We start from the raw sequence: 13,638 nt of genomic DNA on the forward strand, positions 1-13,638 counted from the left end.
GGGATGAAGGGAGGGGCTGCAGCATGGGGGACCACAGCGCAGACTGGAGGGGCTGTCTGGAGGGCCTGGCTCATCTGGGGAAGGAGGCTCGACTTTTTCCTGGAGAAGAAGGGGGCCAGGCAGGTGGTGGGCTCTCCTGACCTGGCCACTTTGCCGTCCTTGAGACCCTGTGCTTCCCTTAGGCTGGAGCGGAGGACTGGCCTGGCCTGTGGGATTGCTCACATGGGGACCCGTCTGACCAGTACTTCTCCATCCAAGTGCCTCATCAGGGCAGCCCTGGGCCTCCCTGGACAGCTTCTTTGTCTTTTGTGCCCTGAGGGAGGGTCTCCAGCCCACGAGGGGCACTGAGAGGCACGGGTTGATGAAAGGCCTATTGAGGGGCCACAGAAGCCTATTCATGCTGCCCTGGCTGCTGGGGCGGAAGCGGCCAAGGGCTGCCTTGGACTCTCCCCAAAGAGGCCAGTTGACCCCCAGCGTTTGGGAGGGGCCAGGCTGAGCCGAGGCGGTTCTCAGGAGGTCCCTCTCGGGGCCCTTGGCCCAGGTGGCCCTTGGACGGGCTGGGCATCGGGCATCTACAGGCCGTGGGTCATTCCTCTGCCCCTTCCTTCTCCCCACAGCAGAGACTCTGTCTCAAACCCTTCAGGGGTCCCCGGTCCTCTGAGGATAAACACAAAGCCCCCAACCCAGCCAGGAGGCCCTGTGAGGTCACGTCCTCTACAGCTCGGGCTCCCACGTGGCATCCTGGCTTCTGGACCCTTTCCCTGTCTCGGCCTCACCAGGAGGACCTTGGATGCTGTTCCCACCCCCCCACCAGGAAACTCCCCTCCTCAGGGCACGCTCCCTGATGCCCCAACGAGGCGCAGCGCCCGTCGTGCAGGCTCAGGGAACACAGCCTGCCCTCCCGACCCTCACGAGGCAGCGTCCTGCTTGTCTGTGTGAGTTGTTGATAAATCCTCCTCCCCCTCAGCTCCAGGTAGGCAGCGTCCGTGCTAGATTCTGCTCCCCGTCCCGCCCAGCACTGAGCACCCAGCCTTGAATGGTGGCACTCCGTAAATGCTTGCTTCAGCTTAAGCAAGATGTGGATGGCTGGGTTCAAGTACCAGCTGCAGCCGAGGTGAGGATGGTAGGTGGTTAGCACAGCGCCTGGCACACGGTGAGTCCTTGGTGCTGTTTAGATGCACAGCGTATTATTAATACACTACCAAATGTTTGAAAAACAGGAAAAAGTTGTAATTCCACCACTCTCAACACTAACCACTATGGGCGTTTGGGTTCAACTTCCTTTCAGCCTTTCTTCTTAGGCATTTTTTTTAAAAAAGCAATCTCCTTCCTTCAAGCATTATGTACAGTTTTTGTGGCCTGCTCTTTGTTTTTTGCTGTTCTTTTTTTTTTAGCTTTCTATCATAAGCATTTTCCCAAGCAACTTTATTGTGATTAAAAATGTTTGTTACTCTTGGAATAGGTAAACATGGTCAGGGCACAAAATTCAGATGTCTGAGAAGAGTCATAGAGAAAAGGCCAAGACGCCTTTCTCCTCCCTGGCCTCTCTCCAGAGGCCGTGGTAACACTGGCAACGATGTAACTAACACCTGCTGACCCTGGGCCCCTGCTCAGTGGCAGCCTGGTTGGGCTCCGGGGGTATCAACTAATTAAAAGCTCCGAACAGCCCCGAGGGTTGGGTTCCATTATCCCAGTGCCCCAGCCTCTCACCCCACAAGCACTTGGGTCATTATGAACGATTCACTTTTATATGAAAAACCTCTAATATTGTTAGCTCCTCATATTTTCCCTCGCTTCATTTACCCTAGAGATCTTTCCTTAGCGGTACAGATAGAGCTGCTTCAATTCGTGTTTGAAAGCTACACGGTATCCTATTCTGTGAATGATCTCTCATTTATTCAGTTACTTTCCTGTTGATGGGACCATTCCAGTACTTTGTAAGCAGTGCTGTAGGAATTACAGAATTTTACACGGGCGGGTGGAAGACTGTCGGAAAAACCCCTAAGGGGAGGAACTGCTGGGTCAAAGGGAGAAGCAGCTGTGGTTTTGTTGCCCAGCTCTCTCCTTACAGATTTCATCAGTTTATTATCCTGCGGCCTGATGTGAAGTCCCCATTTCTCCACACCCTCTTCAGCGTGGAATGTTGTCAGGTGTTTTGATTTTTTCACATCTGATAGGTGAAAAATAGAATTTTTCAGTTTTCATTTACATATCTCTAATTGTGTGAAGCTGAGCATAGTTTCCTGTCTTAGAAGACACTTATATCTTCCTTTGCCTTTCTGTCCTGTTTCATTTTATTATGCAGTATATGAAACTTATTTGTTAAGAAAATTCGCCCTCATTTAAGAGTTCCAGTGATTTTTTCCAGTGTGGTGTTTGTTTTTGCCTTTGTTTATGTTGTGTGGGGTTTTTTTTCCTATGGAAATATTTTATGTTGTTTGATTTATCTATCATTCTTTCCATTTTTCTTTTATTTATTTTTTGTCTTTTCTTGTTTTCTTTTGGATTTTGTTTTTCAACATCATTCTTTTCTTTGACAGCCTTTGTGTTCTACTCAGAAAGGCTTTCCCCTTTCTGAGAGAATTTAAAAATTCACTCAAGGTTTATTTGATTTTCTTATGATTTTACTTTTGGCATCAGAAGTTCTTCTTTTTTGGAATTGGTTTTGACATGACCAGGGGCCCAACCTTATTCTTTTTCCTCAGCTGGCCAGTTGTTCCAAGAGCAACAGTTGAAGAACTGTCTTCATCCTACTGATTGGAAGGATGAATATTTATATAAACTAAATTACCATGTATTTTCATTCTGCTTTTGTACTTTCTATTCTGTTCTATTGATCTAATTGTGTACCAGTACCACCTTGCTTTCATTAATCACTCGGTTCATTTCATTTATTCACTTAATTAGCCAATATTTATTGTTTCCTATAGGCCAAATACTATTCTAGGAGCTAGGTGTACAGCAGTGAACAAAACGATCAAAGAGGCAAAATGCTCTGTGAAAAGAGATCTGTTCTAGTAAGGCAGGTGCCAGCACACGATGGCCCCAGGCCACCTCCAGCCTGCTGCCTCTTTTGGTAAATAAACTTTGATGGGGACATAGCCATGCCCATGTCTTTATGTATCGCTGTGGGTGATTTTGTAGTTGAGACAGGACCGTGTGGTCTGCAGAGCCTAAACTATTTTCTATCTGGACCTTAACAGAAAAAGTTTGCTGGCTCCTGAACTCAGGAAAGACTGAGAGCAAAGAAGATAAGTAAAAAATATATGATGCTATAGATTGATAGGTGCTATGGAGAAAAATAAAGCAGGAAGTGGGGTAGGGACTGTTGGGGTGGATTTACAATTTTAAACAGGGTGGTTTGGGGAGGCCTCCCTGAGAAGGTAGGTGTTTGAGAAAGGAGCCAAGGGGAGGTGAGGACGTCAGCCTCATGGAGGATTGAGGGCAGGGGCGTGGCCGGAGCTGATTCAAGCATGGGGACCAGTTAGGGAGCTGGGCAGGAATAGAGGCGGGAGATGGTGGTGCTTGGCCCTGGTGCCAGAGTGGTTTGTGAGAAGTGGTTGGATTCCAGGTACATTGAAAGGTAGAATCAGTGAAACGATGCAGAGATGAAGTCAGAGAGTTCTGCAGGAAAGCAAAAAACAAAACCAGAAAACAGTGGTAGAATCTAACAAATCTGTAACTTAACATATCTGTCCAAGTAAGAGAGGACTGAAAACTTTGCGCTGGAGACAGCTTCTGGTGAGACAGTAGCTAGAGGTGATGTGGGATTAAGGGAGGGTTTTTGGTTTGTTTCCTTAAAGTTGGGTGACTCTTGAGTTCTTTCTTAGGGTTAGAAGTGAAGAAACTAATCCATGGTAGCTTAGACAAAAAGAAATTTATTAAAATAACCAACAAAGGGGCTTCCCTGGCAGTCTAGTGGTTAAGAATCTGCTTTCCAGTGCAGGGGACGCGGGTTCGATCCCTGGTCGGGGAACTAAGATCCCACAAGCCGCGGGGCAGCTAAGCCCACGCGCCGCAACTACTGAGCCCACGCGCCTCAACTAGAGCCCGTGTGCTGTAAACTACAGAGCCCACGCGCTCTGGAACTCGCGCACCACAACCACAGAGCCTACGCGCCCTGGAGCCTGCATGCCACAACTAGAGAAGAGAAAACCCACACACCACAACTAGCGAGAAGCCCGTGCACCACAACAAAGAGCCCGCATGCCGCAACGAAAGATCCCGCATGACTCAACAAAGATCCTGTGTGCTTCAACTAAGACCCAATGTAGCCAAAACTAAATAAGATAAATAATTTAATTTTTTTTTTTAATTTTAAAAAATTTAAAAAATAACCAACAAGGACCTACTATATAGCACAGGGAACTATACTCAGTATTAGTAATAACCTATAAAGGAAAAGAATCTGAAAAAGAATATATACACATATATATGGACATGTATATATAACGGAATCACTTTTCTGTACACCTGAAACTACCTCAATAAAAAAATTTGTAAATTTTTTACAAATTTGTAAAATCAACTATACTTCAATAAAAATTTTTTTTAAATAAAATTTTTGGCTAACAATCTGTAGAAGAGTTGAAAACTAAAGCCTCCAGAAGCCTAGGAATGCCCAGTACTAAGGACTTGAGGGGCCCCGCTGTCTCCGTCTCCTATCTCCGCTCTCTCTGGCCCATTTCCGGCCTTCAAGTCGACCTCGTCCACGTGGCAGGACAGGCAGCCAACAGTCTGTGGGTTTTTTGTTTGCAACACGGAAGGGTTGTGTAGTTTGTGTTGATGGTGACATGAGGATTTCGCTTTCTAGTATGTTTTAATATCTGATAATCATGATCCCACATCACTCTGAATTTTCCTGGCTGTTCTTATGTTAAAACATTCTCTTGGCATTTTCTATTGGGTCATGTTAAATTAATAGATCAAATTAGGTAGAATTGCTCCCTCTGTGATTTGAATATTATTATTATGCTTGCCATGGTGATCTGTGATCAGTGATTTCTGACATCACTACTGTAAAAAGACTTGCTGAAGTCTTGCTGAAGACTTGCTGAAGACTCAGATGCATATGCCTACATCTGGGGCCTTGGAAAGAATATGAGTGGCAGGGTTTGAGCCCCAGATGCTATCGAGCCACTGGATTCCCAAGCTTCAGTTGCCTTATTTTTAAACCAAAGACTGAGGTTTTAAACTAAACTGAGGTTATCCCCACCTCATCAAGTTGCCGTGAAGGGGTAACAGGTGAAAGGGCTTTCTAAACTGTAGAGTGCAGGGCAGATGTGAGCCATCATCACTGTCAGTGCTGTTGAGCTGTTGGCACGATTACATCCCCCATTCAGTGTCACGCAGAATGAGGTAGAGAATCTGTGGCCGGGTGGTTGTAGAGCACGGAGCTGGGCTTGGGAGGCACGGGTTCTTGTCCTCACACAGCTGCGTGCCTTCCTCCATGCGTCCCCAGAGTCACTGGTCTATAAAGGGCTCTCCCAGTTCTGAAGTTCAAAGCTGGTAACTTGTGAAAGCAGGTCACTCACTGCAGGCAGGGGAGGCGGCTGGATCCCCGTCGTCCCATTTGGAGCTGGCAGATACCAGTTTTTCTGATACAGCCCATCCTCATTATTCACGGATTCTGTATTACAGATTTACCTACTCAACAGAAATTTATCCGTAACCTCGAAGTCGTCAGTACCTCTGGTGCTTTTGTGGTTAATCGCAGACGTGTGCAGAGTGGTGGGAAACTCTGAGTCACCCGAGGTAGGTGCACGGTCCCAGCTGAGGTTGAGCAAGGTGACACCTTGCCTCCTTGTTTCAACTCATCATTTTTGTGGTCTATTTAGTGCCATGTATTTGCATTTTTGTGCTTTTTGGTGGTGATTCTGCTGTTTAAAGTGGCCCCAAGCGTAAAGCTGAAGTGCTGTGCAGTCTCAAGCAAGAGAAGGCTGTGATGGGCCTTATGGAGAATATACATGTTAGATAAGCTTCGTTCAGGCACGAGTTATAGAGCTGGTGTCTTGGAGTTCAATGTTAATGACCCAACTATATATTAAATAAGGTGTCTTTAAACAGAAACACACGTAAAACAAGGTTATACCTATTGATTGGTCGACGAAAATGTAACCAGAGACTTGCAGGAACTCGACCCTGTATTTCCCTAGGAGCAGTGGTTCGGTATTTGCTAAGTCAGTGTTTGTGGCTACTTTATAGAACATAGCTACCATGGATTATGAGAACAGATTGCAAAGACCACGGCCCAGCGGGGAGCAGCCTGGGGGCATGGAGCTGTCCGTGGTGCTGCCCCAGTGAGTGGCTCAGTTTCTGGGGCTGCATCTCTCCCATAAGTCTGTCATCCACTGGATTCAGGGGTCCGGAAACTTGCTGCCCCTGTGGCCAGATGGCAGGGGGACAGGGAAGGAGAGAGTCCTGGAGATGAGGGAGCTCTCAGTTGGACTGGCGGCTCCCAGGGTTTATGACCCAGGGGATTTCTTGCTGGACAGGTCTTGGGAAAAGCTGCTACTGATTTCACAGGCCACACGAGGGTCCAGTTACCCCTCATGTGTCTGTTCACACAGTTACTGTACCACGTAGATCAGGGACACTGGCAGGTTTGGGATCCATGACCTCATCTGAGCGAGCCATGCTGCCGACAGAGGCACACAAAGCAGCAGTGCCGAGGGTCCCCGCAAACGTACATGTGGACAGAACTTTACAGCTTACAAAGGACTTTCGTATTGGCCTCTCCCCCCGCCCCCCGTCCTCACTGTTGGTTCTGGGAGGGTGGCAGGTTAGACCCTCTGACAGATGGAGTTACTGGGATCCAGAGGGGTGCCGTGGCCACCTGGCTAGGGGGGAGGAGAGTCAGGACCTGAACTCAGATATGTTTGGCTGTAGATCCGCACACTGTACTGTGCTTCCACGAGTCTGAACTCTCTCCCTGACCTTGACCCTTCCTAGCTTTTGGACTTGGCTTGTCTCCTATCCCACCCTCCTCTCCTCCCTTTGAAGATGGGGAGTCCCTTCTCTATCCCCCTCCTCTCACTTTAATGAGCCTTATGACATTCATCAGAAGTTGTACATTCATGGGAAAAAGTGGTATCATCTTACTATTAAAAATATTAAAAGTAAAAAAAAAGAAAACAGAAAACACATTTCATGTGCGGTTGAGCAGCTCCCGCCTTTCGGGCGTCTGACGTATGTAGTTGTGGTCAGTGTGTGCGCAGCCTGAGCTTCTGCTTTTTCACCAAACGTTGTATTACACGCATTTCCATGTACCTACTTGTCTTCGTAGGCGTCCTTTTAAAAGCTTGACAGAGATTAGGTTTAGTACATACAGCATAATCTACCTAGATTAAATGTCAATAATTACAGAATATTATTTTCTTTTTTCCTTTCTTATTATTATGATGATTGTTGTTATATTATTTGCTCTCATTAATACAGAGGGAATGTCTTTGTGCATAAGGCATTTATTTACTTTACTCCTATTTTTTCTTTTCCATAAGATAGATTCATAGAAGCAGAAAAATGCTCATTTGCTTTTCACAAAGGATATAGTGATTTTTGTTCTCTAGCCAAATACGAGAGTTCCCAGTTCAATGTACTCTTGCCAGCTTTGGCTGTCGTAACTTTTTATCAACTTTATTGGAGTATAATTTATGTAAAATAAACTGTGTCCACGTAAAGTAGGTAATTGGATGAGTTTTGATGGTTGTGAAAGCACCACCAGAAACAGAACGTTTTGGGGCAACTACCAGTCTGCTTTCTGTCACTATAGTTTTACCTTTTCTGAAGCGTCATGTGAATGCGGGCTTTCAGTGTGTAGCTTTTCTCATGCCTGACTTCTTTCACTCAGCATGATGATTTTGAGATTTTTCCTTAGTGCAGTGTGGATCAGCAGTTTGTTCTTACCGCCAGTAACACTGAGTGGCTATGTCACGTTTCACGTGTACCTTCTCCTGGTTTCCAGTTTGGGTTTACTAGGAACAAAGTGTCTGTGAACACTTGTATACCAGTGTCTGTGCCAGACACATGCTTCATTTCTCTTGGGCAAGTACTTGGGAATGGCTGAATCACTGGTAAATATGTGTTTAACTTTGTAGAATCTGCCAGCTTTCCTAAGTGGTTTTTTTTTTTCTTTTTGCACTCTTCTTTTTTTAAAATTTATTAATTTATTGTTTTTGGCTGCGTTATGTCTTCGTTGCTGCGTGCAGGCTTTCTCTCGTAGCAGCGAGCGGGGGCTACTCTTCCTTGTGGTGTGTGGGCTTCTCATTGCGGTGGCTTCTCTTGTTGCAGAGCACGGGCTCTAGGCACGTGGGCTTCAATAGTTGTGGCACACGGGCTTCAGTAGTTGTGGCACGTGGACTCAGTAGTTGTGGCTCGTGGGCTCTAGAGCGCAGACTCAGTAGTTGTGGCACACGGGCTTAGTTGCTCCGCGGCATGTGGGATCTTCCCGGACCAGGGCTTGAACCCATATCCCCTGCATTGGCAGGCAGATTCTTAACCACTGCACCACCAGGGAAGCCCCTAAGTGGTATTTTTTAAAATACCAAATTTGCCTTCTTAAAAATGACAACTTGGGAAGGGCTTCCCTGGTGGCGCAGTGGTTGAGAGTCCGCCTGCCGATGCAGGGGACATGGGTTTGTGCCCCGGTCTGGGAAGAGCCCACATGCCGCGGAGCGGCTGGGCCCGTGAGCCATGGCCGCTGAGCCTGCGCGTCCGGAGCCTGTGCTCCGCAACGGGAGAGGCCACAACAGTGAGAGGCCCGCGTACCGCAAAAAAAAAAGACAATTTGGGGAATTCCCTGGTGGTCCAGTGGTTAAGACTTCATGCTTTCACTGCCGAAGTCCTGGATTCGATCCCTGGTTGGGGAACAAAGATCCTGCAGGCTGTGGGGCGTGGCCAAAAAAAAAAAGGACAACTTGTTCTTTCAATGTGAATTTTTAATTACTAGTGAGATTTATATTTTCCCACATTTTTGTTAAGTGGTTATGTTTCCTTTTTGGCAGTTACCTGTTTTGGTGTTTTACCCATTTATCTATTGGGGTCTTATGCATTTTCTTTCATAACTTGCTATGATGTGAATTCTTTATTTTCTTTGTTTATTTATTTATTTAGGCTGCATTGGGTCTTCGTTGCTGCATGGGCTTTTCTCTAGCTGCAGCGAGCGGGGGCTACTCTTCGTTGCGGTCCGTGGGCTTCTCATTGCAGTGGCTTCTCTTGTTGCAGAGCACGGGCTCTAGGCACGTGAGCTTCAGTAGTTGTGGCTCACGGGCTCTAGAGCGCAGGCTCAGTAGTTGTGGTGTGTGGGCTTAGCTGCTCCGCGGCATGTGGGATCTTCCCGGACCAGGGCTCAAACCTGTGTCCCCTGCATTGGCAGGTGGATTCTTAACCACTGCGCCACCAGGGAAGCCCCGTGAATTCTTTATTACATGGAAATTAGTTATTTATTGTGAATTTCCCTCCCCTGGTTTTCATGTTCCTTTTGGTTTCAGCCATGCTTCTCTTGGGCATAAGGGGAATTTTGAGTGCTCGGGATCGGGGGCAGCTCTTGACCTTTGCGATTTCTCTTCTGGCTTTAAACTGGGTGTCCTGGGCGTGGCCATGGTCTGCGTGTCTGTTCCGACGGCGTCTCTGGGTGTGGTGCCCACAGCTGGTCCTGGCGATGGTTCTGGCTGGTCCTGGCGATGGTTCTGGCTGGTCCTGGCGATGGTTCTGGCAGGCCTCTCCCCACCTCATGGGTGAGAGAGGCAGGTGCGTGGGGTTTCCCTGAGAGAGTAGAGTTTCTTCCTCCTGAGTTTGTCATTGGTACTGAAGTAATTACGCTAATGATAACATCTGTGTGGTGTCCACAGCTGACAGCGAACGTCTAGCCCCCCTGTTCCTTTCAGAGTGTGTTGGCGCTGGGTCTCCCAACCCGCACCTGCCGGGCACGCAGGGGCTGCAGGTGCTCAGGAAGGCGGGATTGGGGTGGGCCCTGTCTGGCTGCCCAGGGGTCTTCTTAGCACACGTGACAGGCCCACCTACCTGTGGAGCCATTGCTTTGAGCCCTGGGCAAGCTAAGTGAGGGGGCTACAGCCCTTGTGTCGTGTGGTGTTTGGGGCGTCTTCGGAAGATCTTTCTAAGTCAGAGCCCTTGTGACTGAAATAAAGTGGCAAGTCCACGCCCTGTGTCCTGCGTGGGGCACCCAGGCCTCAGGTGGACAGTGGCTGGGCCACGTCCCTGCTGTGGTCACCTGGGCAAGTCACCCACCTCACTGAACCTGCTTCCTGTTAACTTGGGACAACCCATTTATTCACACAGCATTTATTGAGTGCCTGCTGTGTGCCTGGCTCTGCTCTGGGCACTGAAATCTGATGGTCATCCACACAAGTCCCTCCTCCTGAGATGCTTTCATGCAGTGGGGGACAGACAGCAAACAGATATGAAAGACCAGTGTTGATGACGGCAGTAGAACAAGGTGATGTGACAGGGAAGCCCCTTGGGCCACATTTAATGTGTCCAGAGAGGCTCTCTGAAGAGGTGAGAGTCGTCTAAGCTGCAGCTGGAATGACAGGAAGGAGACGCCTGTGCAAAGGCACCGGGGCAGAGAATCAGAGGGGGAGGAGGCCAGCAGGGCTGGTGAGCAGCGCGGGGAGGGGCTGTCATGGAGAGCTTTCTCAGAACTTTGGCTTTTATTCCGAATTCCCTGGGAAGGTTCTAAGGGGGGGCAGGGAACAATCTTTAAATAAAGATCCTGTGGCTGTGGTGTGGAGGGCAGACTGTCAGATGGGAATGGAAGGGGCAACCAGTGCATTCTAGGGGTGATGGCACCAGCCTGGGTGGGGGCCTGGCAGTGAGGGGGACTTGCTGATGGCCACGTGGACTGGAAGCATACGGGGGGTGGGCTGGTCCCCTCTAAGAGGTTGTTTGGGAGTGGCCCGTCGGGGGTGGGGGGCAGCTGGCCCGGAGTGACCTTCGGGCTGGGCCCCAGCAGCCCCTGTGTGAGCTGAGCCTTCATGTTAGGAAGAAGTACTAGCAGGCAGTCTGCTTCAGACTCTTGGGACCTGCAGACTCCCTCACTGACCGGGCCGGATGAGCTGTGAAGAAAGTGATTTTTCAGCATTTGAAGCAGGGACACGGGACCCCTCGTGTGGCCCCCACTGGGCCAGGCCTGGCGGCACATGGAATCCTAGAGAATGCAGTGGCATGTACTTTGTGCCACGTCCAGCACTCCACTCCTGCATGCAAACCCGGCATCCTCCCCCAACCCCAGAACCCCTCCCTCATCGCGCTCCCAGGGTTGCCAGCTGCCTGCTAAGCGCTTTGCATTCATTATCTGGGTCCAGCGTTTTCCAAGAATGTCAACGCGGGGGTCTGACAGGCCTGAGGACTTGGCGGTTTCTAACTCTGTGATCTTGGCCTCCTTTTTAACCTCTTGAGAGTCAGCTGCTTCTGTGAAACGGGGCAGTAGTCATAACAGAATGCAGGCAGAGTTCAGTGAGATGATCTGCATAGCTCTACCTGGTGCTCACTCAACATGGCAAATGTGTAACAAATCGTAGCCATCTGGGTGCCCGAGGTACCACCAGGCTCCTTCTGCTTGCAGGATAAAAGGAGAGTGCCGCCCGAGGGGGGTCAGCGCTTGACCCTGAGTGATGCTGATGGTGAGCTTGTACTTTACTGTGGCAGGTGGTGGGGATTGGAGACCTGACCCACTGCTTGTCACTTGTGTATCCCCCACGGGACCAGGAAGCAGTCGGCGTGGGCAGTCTTTGAGCATTTCGCCTGATAGGCCTTCTGCTGGGCTTTGGGCTGAGAGTAAACAAAGTCACGGGAGAGTTCCTGTTTTGTTCGTAATAACACAGCCCCTTTGCTTAATTTTGTCGGGATCTGTAGGGGCATGAATGGGGGTGTAGCAGGAATGTCCGGGCGGTGATGCAGAATGGTGCGGACAGCGACGACGTTCCACCTGGTGCCTCTGCCGGCTTGGGGATGCGGCGGTCAGCCCTGCGGCCTCTCCCAGCCTTTGCCGCCAAGGCTGACGGGTGGCCTTTGTCTTAATCAGGCTCGCTGACCTGGACGCCTGACTGATGAGGCGCCTTCTGTTTCCCTCACGTGGGAGCCAGGCAGGGCGTTGGAGTGGGCGGGCTGCAGGCTGCCCGTGGCAGCCCTGCACAGGGCAGAGGGCAGGAGCTGGTGTGGAGCCTGGGTCTCTGGTCATGGGTTTTCTGCCTGCAGCTCAGTCTTCCAGAGCCTGATGGCTGACTCCCCGGAGGAGGGGGCATGGGCTGCAAGTCAGGGGGCCTGGCCAGTCCCTGTACCGCCTGTGAGGACAGGGGAGAGCCCCGCATCAGCGGCCCCCAGTTTCCCGCCTCCGAGGTTGGGTTAGGTCAGGTCCTTCCAGCATCCAAGTGCGAGGGCTCAGTCACGGTGGTAAAGTAGTTTCTGGAGAAGAGAAAGAAACCAGGAGCAATTTAATATCTTGGGTTTCTAAGAAACAGCTCTGCAGCGTATCTTGGAATTTTGTCGGATCTGTCTAGACACCCGCCTTTGTGGGTCCCGCTCTGTGCCAGGCGCGGGCTCTCCACGCCCATGGTCTCTGTCTGTGTTCACCCCCAGAAACCTGGGGGTCAGAGAGGCTGCAATGCTTGCCCGCTGTCACGTGGCAAGTGCAGAGCTGGAGTGGAAACTCAGTCCTTCCTACCAGAGCCTGTGGGCTTTTTCTCCTTGTGTGGGAAAGAGTCCCATAAAGATTTATCATAAAGAAATCCTGTTTGTAATAAAAAGAAGAGTCAGTCAGTCTGGCATGCCGAAAGGCTCCGCGGCGCCAGGGTCAGGGTAGGGTGGACGTCCTCCCTGCTTCCTGCCTGCAGCTGAGAGTGGTTGGCAAAGGGGCAGCTGCTCCTTTAAGTCGGATTCTCCGTGGGAGCTGCCGCAGCCTGGGGTGGGGATGGGGGAGGGAGGTGCCTGCCTGACAGACCTCCCCTCCTGAGCCCTTCCGGCGCCCAGCCAGACAGCCTGCCCATGACGTTCCCTCTGATTCCGTCCTTCCTTCCCCATCGAAGCTGCTGATTCATCCACAGGCTGGAGTCCACTGTGCCATGGGGGGGGGGGGTCTTGGGCCACCGCTGGGTGGAGGAAGTGGGCCTCCTGGGAGGTGGCCTTGAGCCTCTTTGGGTGCCCCATGGTGGGGTGTGAGGGAAAAGGGGGCTCTGAGCATCACAGAGCCCTGGCTGCTTTCTGACCAGAAACACAGGTCGGGGGCGGGGAGGGGGACAGGGCCCGGCCAAGGTCACAGGGCTGGGGCCAGGTTGACCCGTCCTTCCTCACTCCTCTCTGGCCTCCCTGTGCAGGGTGCTTCAAGGATGACCGCATCGTCTTCTGGACTTGGATGTTCTCTACCTACTTCATGGAGAAGTGGGCCCCGCGGCAGGACGACATGCTCTTCTACGTGCGCCGGAAGCGGGCGTACGTGGGCAGCGAGGGCGCCGTCAACGGGCGGAAGGTGAGTGGCCCCTCGGGGCCCAGCCAAGCCTCCCTGGAGGTCTGCTCTTGGTGTGAGAGAGGGGCTTCCTTGCAGTCCTTGTGCGAGTCAAGAGGGGAACGTGGTGTTCATTTAGCACCTGCCAGGCGCCAGGAACCGTGCGGGGATGGCCACACACG

At 50.6% G+C, this 13,638-nt stretch overlaps 1 protein-coding gene across 1 annotated transcript in view; it reads left to right on the forward strand.

Moving 5' to 3' along the window:
* The window catches only part of KIAA0930 (KIAA0930 ortholog), a 40,269-nt gene that overhangs the window by 14,112 nt on the left and 12,519 nt on the right, over nt 1-13,638 (forward strand). The window contains exon 2 of the mRNA XM_060112030.1: nt 13,329-13,480. Coding sequence (XP_059968013.1) covers nt 13,329-13,480 — 152 coding nt within the window. The remainder of the gene's footprint in view (nt 1-13,328; nt 13,481-13,638) is intronic.

Source organism: Mesoplodon densirostris, chromosome 11, assembly GCF_025265405.1.
Source record: "Mesoplodon densirostris isolate mMesDen1 chromosome 11, mMesDen1 primary haplotype, whole genome shotgun sequence".
Taxonomy (NCBI): domain Eukaryota; kingdom Metazoa; phylum Chordata; class Mammalia; order Artiodactyla; family Ziphiidae; genus Mesoplodon; species Mesoplodon densirostris.